The sequence below is a fragment of the Zonotrichia leucophrys genome, chromosome 2, assembly GCF_028769735.1.
Source record: "Zonotrichia leucophrys gambelii isolate GWCS_2022_RI chromosome 2, RI_Zleu_2.0, whole genome shotgun sequence".
NCBI classification, from domain to species: Eukaryota; Metazoa; Chordata; class Aves; order Passeriformes; family Passerellidae; genus Zonotrichia; species Zonotrichia leucophrys.
In genome coordinates, this window is record NC_088171.1 from 150,562,515 (window position 1) to 150,576,376 (window position 13,862).

Here is a 13,862-nt window from a genome sequence, read left to right on the forward strand (position 1 = left end):
AGGAAGTGGGATGTCACCTTAAAAAACAAGTGGAAAGCAAAACCCAATTTACACTAAAGCTACTGAGTAGAAATGTTCACTTTCCAGCCATTTCAGCTGTTCCAGAAAACTGCCTGGGATTACAAAAGTAGGTTTTTTAAAGGATGGAATAAACATTTTTTAATTTTAATGGTAGTTTTTTCACACAGAGAAGAATATCCCAGTTCTTCATCTAAAGATTTAAAACCATTTTTAGAGCAGGGCAAGTGTCATTATTCCCATTTTACAGATAAAGGCCCATAAACCTTATGTTTGTTCCACATGCAAAATAAGATAAGATTGTCACCCTGGAGAGCAGATCTTATGCTCCAGCACTCCCCTACCAAAAAATGGAATTCCAGCTCTACCTCTCTATTTACATCCTTTGAGGTTAGCTTGGAATGAAGCCCTAAAAGAGCCATTTTCCATCAGTCTCCCGCCTTGTGGCACACTGATCCACTTAGAGCAGCATCTTTGCTCCTGCAATACCATCAATTTGCTCAGCTGGGCATCCTGACTCCAATATCTCCAGCAGCACTTGGAGATTTATGGGAAGGCAGAGAAAATCCCATATTGCATCTCGTTGGCAGTGTGTTACTGGTGGAAAATAAGGAAGAAAGAGGGAAAAAAAGCTTTTTTTTTTTCTGTGTGTGCATGCAAAGCAATCCACAGAAAAATGGATCGGTGAGGACTAACTATAAAGCTCTGTAAGGCTTTTCATGCTGTGAGTAATTTTATGGGAGGAGAGTTTTCAGTGCTACCCGATTCCCATGAGGGACTTACTGACCAGCAGCCAATATCCACCAGAACAATTTCTTCTGTGTAAGGGATGATGGCTACAGGCTTTCTATCAAAATTTGTAGGTTTAATTACTAAAATTCTACTGTTAAAAAGAAGAATTAAAAAAAAAAAAGTTAAAATAATTGACCAGTGAGAAGAAAAATGTTATTAAACAATTTAATAGAGAGCAGCAAGTTTATTCCTCGTATTACTAAAATGATTTCTGTGTCTATTTCCTTAGCTCTTAAATATTTTCCCTTCAATTTTCCATTTTTCTCCCCATGACAGTAAAAGCTCTTCTCCTGAGAGTCCCCATGGGCTTCAAGGCCAAATAATGACATTCTTGTGTGGCACTGTAATTGAGTTTAATGTGACCTTCCCTGATTCCCCTTTGGACCCAATTTATGTCACAAAATAGAGCCTGGAGATCAGCACAAAAAAAGAAGAAAAAAAAAAAAGCCCAGATCCCCATATCTCCAAGGCAGCATCTTCTGTTTCATCAAGCTCAGATGTAATTATGCAAGAAAACAAGAAAGAAAAAAAACAGTCCTTGCCATCCATCACTAGTCAAAGCAACATGTTAAAAATTATTCTTGCATTAATCTTGATGTCTACATGTGGAAACAGTAATTCCAGGCTTCCCTCCCCATCCTGTGGAGTACCCCATCACCCATTCATTTTTTTTAGGCAGGCTGAATTGCACATGGTCCTTCACAGGTTACCAAGGTGGCCTCGGGTGATCCAAGTCTTAAATCCTCATCTCAACTGCCTGCTGGCAAGTGCCATAAATCCAGGCTGTAAAAACCACTTGGTCAGAGATGAGTTGTGTGTTTAGAGCAGTCTTATTTCTAGGTGGAAGGGCAGTAAGAGCAGAGTTGAAGTAATGCAGGACTTTGGAAAACGGCAGGTAGTGAGTGAGAATAAAACATGAACTCAGGAAAGTTCCTGACTTAGAAACCATATGGATGCTGGAAGCAAGAGTGTAGCAGAAATAAAGTAAAATTGTCCTTATTTTCATTTCAGGTGCTGAATGTTATGTGGGTGAAAATTCTCCTTTAACTCTCACACTAGCTGGCCTCTGGACCCCAGAGTTTTCTTTTGTTCTTGCCCACGATGCACATCATGGGCCAAGTCAGCAGCAACATCTGGGGTATAAAATCATTTTTGGAAGGTCAAAAACCTTCTGTTTGTCCATTCTTTGCACTGGGAACAATGGGATGGGGATCATTCATGCCCTGTGACACTACTGCTGAGTTGAACCTAGAGATGACAGCCCGGTCTGCGTACAAAAATATGGGATTTTCAGGGATAAACTGGAATTCAGAGTGGGGTAAATTCTAATTTAAAATATTGCTCTGATCTGGCCACAGCCTGGATTTATCTACCCCCAAAGTTGCCTTTGCACTGAATCAGTGTCATATCCAGATATATTCAATGGCTTTGGCCTTTCCAGACACTTAACACACTCCCCAACTCACCTGCACCCCACAACTGAGGCTTTAACCAATGCCAAACTCATGTGATGTGACTCAGATGATTTCTGCAATATTTTCACCCAAACTGAGACCCTGAGATAGATGTGAACTGGCCAAAGGCTTTGTTGCTGAATTCTTGATTTCCAATTTTGTGTGGTCCAGTTTTGGGAGGAGAACTGGTGTCTGCAGCCGCTTTCCCCTGGGTCATTTATAAGTGAAAACTACACTTCTTTGAGAGGAAAGAAAGCTATAGCAAGACACAGAGCTTAACAGCTTTAAAGCACCCACTGCCACTTCTTATTTTCATTATTCCTCCTTCCACAAAACCCATCATTCTCCCCCAACAGCATCTTGAGTGACACATACCCTGGATGAGCCTCTGACAACCTCAGACAGTTGCTTGATGGCTTTGGTGCTAGTCGTGATGGTTTTATTAGTCTCCTGCTGGGTGGCATGCCTGCAGAAGAGAAGAGATGATGGGAATTGCAATTGAAATTAATTGCATAATGAGACACTTCGAGAAATCTATCAAGCTGCAGAGCAATTGAGACAACACAACAACAGCAGCACAAGGAGGCTCAGGAGGGCTGCAGGAGTCCTGTGTCTTCACCAGCCATGGAAACCAGAAGGAATTACTGGGAAGGAGATGTCCAAAATATTCTTCCTGCTGTCAGCACCAAGACAATGCCTGTGAACCATTCAAAGGGAAATGATGAGGTGAGGACAGGGGGTGGACAAGGAACAAGGCCATCAGAGATGGTTGGTAACGCAAATTTTCAAAGAAGAGTTGTACAGCCAAAGGAGACAGGACAGGGGAGTTGCCTGATTTTTTGCCCAGGAAAAAATATTGTTCTCAGGAGAGAAATCTGAAATGGAGCAGGACAAATTTACTTACCCTGGTCATCTGCCCCTTAATGACACAGTATCTCCAGGAAAGCACTGGGGATGTGAAGGTGCAGAGTGCTTTTTCCAGTGCTTCTCCAGCACTGAAACAGGCAGGAATGGAGGCAAACCAGTCACCCCTCCAGTCATGGGTGTCCCTCCCTTTACACCCCAAATTCCTGTACCATTATTCCTGCTAAGCACTGGTTGCTGGCCTTGCTCTTTGGGACTATAAAAAGGAATAGGAAGAGACATAAATGCTTCCCAAAGGTATTTATTAGCTCAGTCCAGTAGTTCTCAAGCTTTCTAAGGTCAGCAGAGCACTCTCAGCTTCTAAGCTTCTCCAGAGAGCACTTCATAACCTTTCATCAGAAATAAGTGGTTTTCCATGAGGTTTCATTCAAAACCTCAAGAAATACCTGGAAAAGACCTGGAGAAAATTTTGTTTTTTCTCCCTTAGAGGACACACATGAGCATGAGCCACAGTTGTATCAAAAAGACTCATTTGTCAGTGCTTTTTTTTTAGAGTAGTGAGATTTGAAGTGAATGGAGGTTCTTTGATTAAAAAATGTCAAAATGTCCATTCATGGTCCCTAAGTCCTGAAGACCCATGGCTTGTGTCTCCAGTTCTTTCCTTTTTCTCTGTCAGTTCAGAAGGAGAGCATCTCTTTTGAGAGCTGGGTCAGCTCTTCCAGCACCTCCTTTGAAGACCAAGGCCAGTCACCAAACACAACCAAACACAGTCAACCAAACACAATCTTAACTACAAAAACATCAAAAACTCTGTTGTTGAGGTCTTGATCCAAAGTTCAGCAGTTTTTTCCCCACTTCAATGTTCTTGTGCAAACAACTCAGTTGGGAAAGATGTTCAGGATCATGGAACCATAGGATGGCCTGGGATGGAAAGGACCTCCAAGATCATCCATTTCCAACCCTCTGCCATGGGCAGGGACACCTTCCAGTGGACCAAGTTCCTCCAAGCTCCATCCAACCAGGGATGGGGCAGCCACAGCTTCTCCGGGAATCTGTGCCAGGGCCTCCCTATCCTCCCAGTAAATAAAATTGGGTTCATACAAGGTATCTGCAAGTGAAAGCTCAGTACACATGAAGACAACATCTCTTAGCTGCAGAACAGAAATTCACGTTTGTCAATGGTTGAACACTCACACAGAAGGCATGGACTCCTCTGGCACCACACAAGAAGAAATAATTCCATATTATGACAAAACCAGATGGAAGGGTCTAATAACAAGTTATTACCTCTGTTTCTTTAAATTAAGATACAATTTCTGTGTTAACTCATCAAAATGCACTTCATTTACTGATGATCCCAGGACTCTGCACACCAGCTGAGCAATTACATCACTTTTAATTGGAGATGGAAGAGGTCATATCTATCACAGACAGGTATTCCTCACTGCCATTGCGAGAGAGGGAGCTGGGAATTGAATCCTGTCACACTACTAACATTGAGGAGTGCACAGTCAGCCTGATCCCCAATCTCTTAATCAAGTATATCTTGCCACCAAATGCATTAATTCTACAAGCAGCAGATTCAAATCTCAGATTTCCATACCTAATTCCTCTTAACAGAAAGCAAGATGCCAGAGTTGACATCCCTTTTGCAGACCTCATTAAATTATCTGCCCACAGAATAACTCAGGGATTTACATACCACTAATTCTCCATCCCCAAAGTAAAATGGCTTGTTAGGCTCTTGCATCTGATCCTTCCCAATCTCTAAAGTTAAATAAAGCCTTCTTCATTTGCATTGTAATGTAAATTTTGTGTTAGATATCTTATGTAATAAATTCGTGCTGGGCACGAACTTTACTCTGCTAGAAAAATAAGTGGGAGCAGGAGTACAAAAAAATCAAAGTTCTGCCTTCCACCTCTTAATTCAAAATGCACTTTAACTAACATGCTGGTGCTTGATTTTGGCACTTCCCACTATGTTGTCAGCACAATTAACTTCTCATTCTTCAGTCTCAGAGATGTGCTCAGGAATCAGACAATGATTATATTTAATTTACATTAAATGCTATTAAGACCTTAATTTAAAAAAAAAAGCCATCTCAAAACGCTGCTTCCTGCAGTATTTTATTTTAATTTGTAATAGTAACAAGATATGTTGCTGTTGTTGTTGCTTTTGTTGTTGTTTTTATTATTAGTATTAACAGCATTATTAGTATTATTATCTGTCTTTATATTCTACTCCCCATGGAAGTGTAGAAGTTAATTAAAGGGGTGTCTCTCACGAATAAAATTTCCTTCTCAAAAGAGTCCTCCACACACAACAGCAAGTTAATACTCCATCTGTGGAGCTGCCAAGCACCTAAAATACAAATGCAGTAAAAGATTTACCTGCCTACAGCTCTGCCCTGAAAACAAACCCTGGCAGGGTGAGCACCAGAGAGGGCATCTCTTAGGAGGGGTGACATCCCTTGCTGGGCACAAACTCTGCAAAGACAAAGCACTAAATAATCCAGGGCATGCCAAACTGCTGCCTACGAGCTCCCCGTGGCTGCTGTTTCCTCTGCTGGAGGAGCATGGTCCAGTGAATCCCTGATCCCCAGCTGCTCACAGTTTGTTCTTTGAGTGATCATCTCTCTAATTTATTTATCCAGTTTTAAAAGGAGCTCTGCGGAGAGGCTGCTCCCCTCCATCCGCAGGGAGCACCAGGAAGGAGCTGAACTTCTGCCTCTGCTGCTTCTTTGAGACACTTGATGAATGGCCAAGCCAGTGGAAAAATAATCAGGCCCCATGTGCAACAGCAAACACCAGCAAGGGAGGGGGTTCTCTCTGCCTCACCGTGCCTGATGAGACTCACAATAATCCCAAAGAGCTTTGTGTTCCAGCTCCAGCAGGAAATGCCATTTCCACTCATAAAACAAGATACAGCGTATTTTATTTTCATCTGATCCCTAACGGAACAGCAATAATGTGTTTTTTTGGGTACAGATCAAAGATACCTTTGCTGTAGTGGTTTGAACATCATTAGATTCAGAATCCCCCTTTTTAGCACAGGGCAATTGCACAGCAATGGAGTCATTTTTGCACTTAAGAGTGGTCAAGTAGAATTGGCAAGAATTAAATCAGATAGCTCAGCATAACTCAAAACTTGTCTTTTTCACAAGCTACTGTAATATTTACTGCAGTTTTCTTATCCAAAAAGAGGTAAAAATCAGAGTACTTTAAGCAGACCCCTGAGCTGCAGGATCTGTGGCTTAAGCAGAAGTGGGTTGAGCAGCTGCATTTACATTTATTCCATTGCTACTGGAGACAGAGATGCAAAAGGGACCATTAAATATGCAGAGGGAGATTGGCACCACAGGACATCTCCTTCCTGTGGTACAGATGGATTCTGTGCAGGACTGCTGGCTGTGGGAATGGATAGGACCCAGCAAACCTCAAATACATGTAGATAAAACATCATGAACTGCCCACAGGGACAGCAATGGATCCTAAGGATCCTATTCCCTTTTCTCCACCTAATAAAGGTGTTCAACTACAGAGAAAATCCAGTGGAGATTCTTTGAAGTTTGTGGTTGAGGGGGCACCTGTAGCATGAAGTTCTGTCCTGGAATATGGTCAAAAACCTCGAAAAATGCCCTATTTTTCAAATTATTAGGGGTGAGCTGAGAGGGGCACCATGTGCTGGGTTTTGGTGTTGAATTGTATTAAAAAAGTTGAATTGTATTAAAACCCATCTGCCACACCAGCCTCAAACCAACACCCTGAGAGTGAGGCAGAGATTTGGCAGATGAGCTGCCAAGCTGACCTGCAGGCACATGATTGGCAGTCAGCCCCTCTAAACTACAAAAGTTTAGTCCAGTTTTCATACATATGAAAACACATATTCACACATTTTCTAACCTATTCCTCTTTAGAGTCTGTGTGGACATTCGTCCTTTGGGTAAAGGATGTGCCCCAAGGACATCCCTCAAGGCTGAGTGAAAAAGATTTGCCTTCAGTTATAGGCCTGGGTGAGTAACATCAATCTCTAATAATTGTTTGTTTTGTTAGCTTTAACATAATTTCTTTAATATTGCTTTGATTTAGTGCACTATCCTGTCTGATACTGTAAGTTGTTTTTAGCTTTTATGCTGCGTAGTAAATAAACCTGATTGAGTTATTTTGTTCTAATCATTTATCATAAGAAATAATCCATTTTCATAGACATATATCTGATTTGCCACCATTAAAATCTGAGGCACAAAGTTGTAAAACTCAGACTGTTGACAAAGTCTGGGCATAAGCCTGGTTCCAGCTGCCCCCAGGCTCCTCTCTGAGGAGTTCAGAAAGGAAAGGGATCCTCTCTGCACCTCATGACTCAGTGGGAGCTTCTCAAACTTTGTCTGAAGCTTCAACAGCACCTCCAAAATGATGCAGAGAATCCTCCCTGGAGAGGTGACCCAGCCTTGCAGTGTATCCTACACAGCCAGGATGATTCCACAGCAGAACCAGAGAATATCCTGAGCTGGAAGGGACCCACGAGGATCATCCCAGCCCAACTCCTGCCCCTGCACAGGACAATCCCAACAATCCCACCCCAACCCTGAGAGAATTGTTCCAATGCTCCTTGAGCTCTGGAAGTCTTGGGGCTGTGACCAGTCCTTGGGGAGCCTTTTCAGTGCTCAATGACATTCTGGGGGAAGAACTTTTTCCTGATATCCAACCTAAGCATCCCCTGACAAAGCTCCAGCCATTCCCTCGGGTCCTGTTACTAGTCACCAGTGAGATCAGTGTCTGCCTCCCCTCTTCCCATCATGAGGAAGCTGAAACACTCATCTATAGGGTAGAAGCATTTTCTGCCTTACATCACTGCACTTTACAGAATCACAGAAATTCGAGGATGTTTGGAAAATCACACTGTGAAAAGCTGACAGAGGAGTTCAGCAAATTTATGTGAATGAAGGGAGAGAGTCCACCAGGGCACACCTGTGACGGTGTTCACAGGGGTCTTAGGATGTGGGAAGAGACAAAGATTTGACTCCATGTTTCAGAAGGCTTGATGTATTATTTTATGATATATATTACATTAAAACTATACTAAAAGAATAGAAGAAAAGGTTTCATCAGAAGGCTAGCTAAGAATAGAAAGGAATGATAACAAAGGCTGTGGCTCGGACTCTCTGTCCAAGCCAGCTCATTATGATTGGCCATTAATTAGAAACAGCCACATAAGACCAATCACAGATTCACCTGTTGCATTCCACAGCAGCAGATAACCATTGTTTACATTTTGTTCCTGAGGCCTCTCAGCTTCTCAGGAGGAAAAATCCTAAGGAAAGGATTTTTCATGAAAAGATGTCTGTGACACACACCCACAGGGTTTTCTCTCTCAGGGTTTTGGAGGGTGCAGCCTCCTTCATCCCAAACTCCCGACCACATGTTGCACTCCTCCTTTCCCCATTGCCAGAGGTACCAGGAAGGTGCAGCCTTCCCAAACCACATACCCCATATTCCCCCTTGAACTTGGCATTCAACCCTCAAGTTCAGAAACTCAGGCTTGTGCAAATTCACTAGTTTCAGGAGTCAGTGTCTGGGGTCTGTAGCAATCCTTGAAGTTAACAGAGACATTAAGACCCATTTCAAAGACATGAACACCCATCCCCTCACCCATGGAATTGTTCATAAAGACATTACCACACATCTCCCCTATCCAGGACTGGACTTGTGGATCTGTTTCTGCATGATGAATTCAGGGGGCATCTCTCACCTCTAAACATTTACTGCAGATGCAAACAAAGCAGGAAGACAAACTAGGAGGAAAAGTTATTTTTTGGAATTACAGAATCACAGTCTCACAGGATGGTTTGGGTTGAAAGCAACCCCAGAGATCAAATCCTGTGCCATGAGCAGGGATGGCACCCATCAGATCAGGCTCCTCAGGATCCCATCCAACCTGGCCCAAGCTGTTGCACCAATATTACAATTACCTCTGGTAATTACCATTGACTGAGATACCAGGAATGTGCAGCCTTCCCAAACCACCTACCCCATATTCCCCCTTGAACCTGGCACTTTACCCCAAAGTTCACAAACTCAGGCTTGTGCAGACCCCCTTGTTTCAGGAGTCAGTGTCTGGGTTCTGTAACATTCCTTAAAGTTAACAGAGACATTAAGACCCATTCCAAAGATGTTAACACCCACCCCCTCACCTATGGAATTGTTTGTAAAGGCATTAGCACACATCTTCCCTATCCAAGACTCGTGGCTCTGTTTCTGCATGATTAGTGCAGGAGGCATCTCTCACCTCTAAGCATTTATTGCAGATGCAAACAAAGCAGGAAGACAAACTAGGAGAAAAGGTTATTTTTTTAGGTTTATTTTTATCTAGAATCACAGAATCACAATCTCACAGGATGGTTTGTGTTGAAAGCAACCTCAGAGACCAAACCCTGTGCCATGGGCAGGGATGACACCCATCAGATCAGGTTCCTCAGGACCCCATCCAACCTGGACTAAGTTGTTGCACTAATTTTCCCCAAGCCCTGAAGTATATTTACTGTGTTGTTACAGTCATCAAAGGAAGAACAGTTAAATATACCTATTCTGGCTCCAAACTGACTTTCTCAGCCATTTTTTCCCCCACTTTTTCTTCTTCGAGACCTAATTGTGCATGTTGAGGAATAGTTTACAACAGAGCAAAATAAGAGCTCTAATTCTGATCTGTCAGCAAACCTCTTTGCATAGGTGTAAATCATCCAGCAGAGTAAAAGTCAGGAGAAATATGGACTGCTACGTCCAGGTTTCAAGCCACACAATATTCTAAAATAAAAGCATCATGGATTTCCAATTTACCTGTCACTTGAAAGTATTAGGAGATGTGGCACTATTTTTCTTACAGGAGCTCAGGGGATGGTCTGTGCCTGTGTGGGAAAAGGAGGGGAGGTATTTCAAACCCCCCTGACAAGGGTGAAATACCATCTCTAGAGAGGAACATGGTTTGCACTTCTGCTGTTCAGTGGCTCTGCATTAAAAAGCAGGAATTTCTGTCAGCAGCCCTCACAAATTTCATCACAGAAGTGCAAACCTTAGCAAAATTTTTCATGGCTTTTTCAATACCTATTTTTAAATACCTTTTCTATCATGGCTTCTTAAAATTAAATAATCATAAATAAAGAAGCAGTTATTACTGAAATCAGGAAAATGCTGGCTCTCCTGCAGGATTTGACCAGCTGCAGGCAGCTAGTTACTCATCAACCACTACCACCAATTCAGATTTGTGCTTTTCAATGAAATTATGTGCCAAACAGTTTATGAGACACCCCCTTAACCCTGCATCACCTACAGATTAGCTCAGCACCGCCTCAGACTCCATCTGTCAAGTCATTGCTGACAGCTCTCAAAAAGGACCCCATGGGAAGCAGCTCAACAATGTCACTGCCATTAGTCACCTCTCACTTTGTTTCTCTTTCTCCCACCCATAGTATTCCCAAGGAAGTTTTATTTTTAAAAGTTTCACTTTCTTTCCTAATGGGAGAGCCCCTTAAATCTTTGGAACCACCCTGTTAGCACTTGAGATATATTACACCTCCTTCTCCCTCATTATGCAGTAAGCCTCTTAGCTTATGAGAGGCAGAAATTAATTTAATTTGTCATAATTTCATTTTGATGAACCCTGATGCCTACTGATCATGATATTTATATTTTTTAATTTTTTTTTTCTTTCCAGGTGCTGATAAACTGCTTATTTCTTTTAACCTATTCTTGCAACTTTGCTTGTACTGAGGTAAACCATCCTCCTGCACCAGATTTCCACAAAAAGAAAACAAATCCCTCCCTTCCCAGCCCAAGGACCTCATCTGCCCTCTGTGAGCTCTAAATATTCACCCAAATTTCCAAAATTGCCCCAAAAATCCTTTTAGCGCCCCAAGATAAACAGCACCAAGGCTGTGACCGCTCTGATTGCTTTGCCTGTGCTCTCTAATTCTGCCCTGCCTCTCACATTCCTGCATTAACCAGGGGACAGCAGCTCCGCATCTGTCACAGAGAGGTCACAGGGATGCAGGGATGTGTTCCTGCAGCAATTCCCAGCGGCAGAGCCGGCGGTGCCTGCAGCAGTCACCGAAAGCAGCTGAGCAACACTCAACCTACAGAGCTGCTATCACGCCTTCCTTCCTGTGATTTGCTGCAGCTCCTTGCTGAAGCTTGGATTGGAGCTGCCTTTCCAGGTTTTTCAGGGTTGGGACTCGATGATTTTTAGGGTTGCTTCCAGCCCAAGACATTCTGTGATTTGGTGATTCTGATTCTGCGCAGGGAAAGCTCAGGGTCATTGCTTTTGGGGCTCTGTAGAAAAAGTTAAGTCAACTTGGAGGGGAGAACTAAAGACTTTCTGAGTCCTGCTTGTAGTTCAGAATAGAAAGAAAAAAATTATATACTGTAAAAGAGTTTTAGAGACTGGTGAAAGGTGCCCCTGCCCATGGCAGGGAGGTTGGAGCTATATAATCTTTATGGTTCCTTCCAACCCAAACCATTCAATGACCCTGGGATGAAAAATTCCCCTGACCTGGAATGGCAGAGATGTGGATGTTGTCTTAATTCCATCATCAAATCTTTCTGTGTGTGGACTCCAACAAATGCAAACTCCCTCTTAACAAAATGCTCGTTGCAGTACATGGGCTGGAAGCTCCAGACTCAAAATCCAAAATAAAACAAACCCCAAGGACTTCATGAAGATAAAAATGATGACTTTTGAAATAAGTTTACTCATAATTTATGCTCCTGTAGATTAGCTTGTGTGCTTCAGCATAAAACCACAGAGATTGCTCTGAGGGTGCACAAATGTGCCAGAAGGTGCCCTGCACACACACACAGACACGTATGTGGGAAAGACAAATGGACAGGAGATAAATGGCACTGCAGATTAATGGAGTCTATTATACTTTCCATGCTCCCTCTCTTGGTTTTAGCATTTAACATGCATTCAATACTCCACAGGGCACTGTGAAAAGCAAAGATGAAGGGTTCTTTGCTGATGTGAATGAATGATTGCTTCAGCTCTCCTTGAGAAATCACAATGGAACCACTGTTAATAAAAGAGCCAGCACTTGGAGGATGAAAAGTTTTGGTAAAGAGAGATGTAGATTTTTTAGGTTTTATTTCCATTTTTAACGTTGCTTTTGCTGGTTCATGTGTTTTGTTGCCACCAAATTTTTTCAGTGGTGAGAGCATGCAGAGCAAACATCTGCAAAAAGGGAAAAAATCACATCAATTTCTGAGATGTAGGCATTTTCATCCCAGAAAATACATGTTTCATTAAAAAAAAAAAAAAAAAACACCAAAAAAACCCAACTTTGCTTAAACTCAGGCAATTTTAATTGAAAAATGAATCCATTTCACTCAAACGACTGCAATGAGTTTTGTTATTCTGTGAAGTGAGCAAGAAATCAAAGGCAAACAAACAGCTTGAGACACTTTTCAGCTGGCTGTGGTTATTTGTGTATTTCTAGTTAGGGGCAGTAAAGCACAAATGCTCCTGTGTGTATGCTTAAATTAAGAGATGTGCCCAAACCCGGTTCCTCCATCAGGATTTAAGTGAGAGGGAAAAGGCATTAGCAGCAATTGTGCCCCTGGAATTGTCAGTGTGGAGCAAACAGGCTGTCTCATACAGCCGTGAAAAATGTCCACCCTTGGACTAGCAGGAAATCTAAACAGAAAGGCAATGACCAAGCAATTCTTCTGCAGTCCAAAGAGCAAAGCCAGGTGGTTTATCATCTCCAGGAAAGTCAGCTTTAAGAAGCAGCAGACAAATATCCAGAGCCCTGCAGGGACACGGTGGCTTCGTGCACAGCCCTGGCAGGAATCAGGTGCTGTGGGGTTCAGAAGGAAGCAGCTCAGAAAACACATTTGTTACCCTGGTCCCCAATTTCATCCCAGGTTATAAATGAAGGAAACCTCACCATAAAGTTCACAGACCAAACTGGAGGAAGGTTTGATTAACACTGGTTTTCTTGATGGAGAATATGAAGAAAATGTTTCAAAACAACAGCACTGGGGACACCAGGTTGGTTAGAAATACTTTTTAGACACTATAAAAAGACTTCATAAAGCTCCACACTGATGTTAATAAATAGCGCACTGAAAATATCAATTATTTAACCTATCTGTGCAATGAAAATGGATTGGTATTTGCAACAGGTGTTGAAGATGACTCAAACTCCACTAACAGTGACACAACATGCAAAGAAATCCAATATTTAGCCAACTCCTGCTCTATTTGTTTTTCTTTGGTACCATCACTGGCAGAGGCAATGGCACAGCTTTTGGCTTCCAAGACAGATGTTTATGGATCCCACAAGTTGGGTTTCTCCTGCCATCTCTTTCTTTTCCATCGGGAAACTCCATTCAGGAGGGACAAGATGATTTTGGGTTTATTCACCTAGGATCTAAATGCAACTTCACAAACAAGTCCTGCTTCAAACACGGCTCATCCATAGAGTCCATGCCCTTCTAAACAGAAAAGCATCTTTTGAACCTCTCATTACACAGACAGAACCCTTTCTGTTCTCCAAAAAACCCAGTCTTATTATGCTTTATTTATGTCCCATATTTCACCTCCCTGGTCCCAATCCTCTCTCATACATGTCCTACAGAGAAGGAACTAAATTTTCCCTCCACACCCATTTCCACACTCCCAACAATATGAACTTCACCAAAACCAAACATCATCCACAAGTTCTCTAATTCCTAAAAAAAAAA

General features: G+C 42.3%; 1 protein-coding gene across 7 annotated transcripts in view; it reads right to left on the reverse strand.

Annotated features, from left to right (window-relative positions):
• Nucleotides 1-13,862, reverse strand: part of TSNARE1 (t-SNARE domain containing 1) — a 471,893-nt gene that overhangs the window by 254,912 nt on the left and 203,119 nt on the right. For all 7 annotated transcript variants that reach the window (XM_064703638.1, XM_064703641.1, XM_064703642.1 and 4 more), the window contains one exon: nt 2,640-2,730. In XM_064703638.1, coding sequence (XP_064559708.1) covers nt 2,640-2,730 — 91 coding nt within the window. The remainder of the gene's footprint in view (nt 1-2,639; nt 2,731-13,862) is intronic.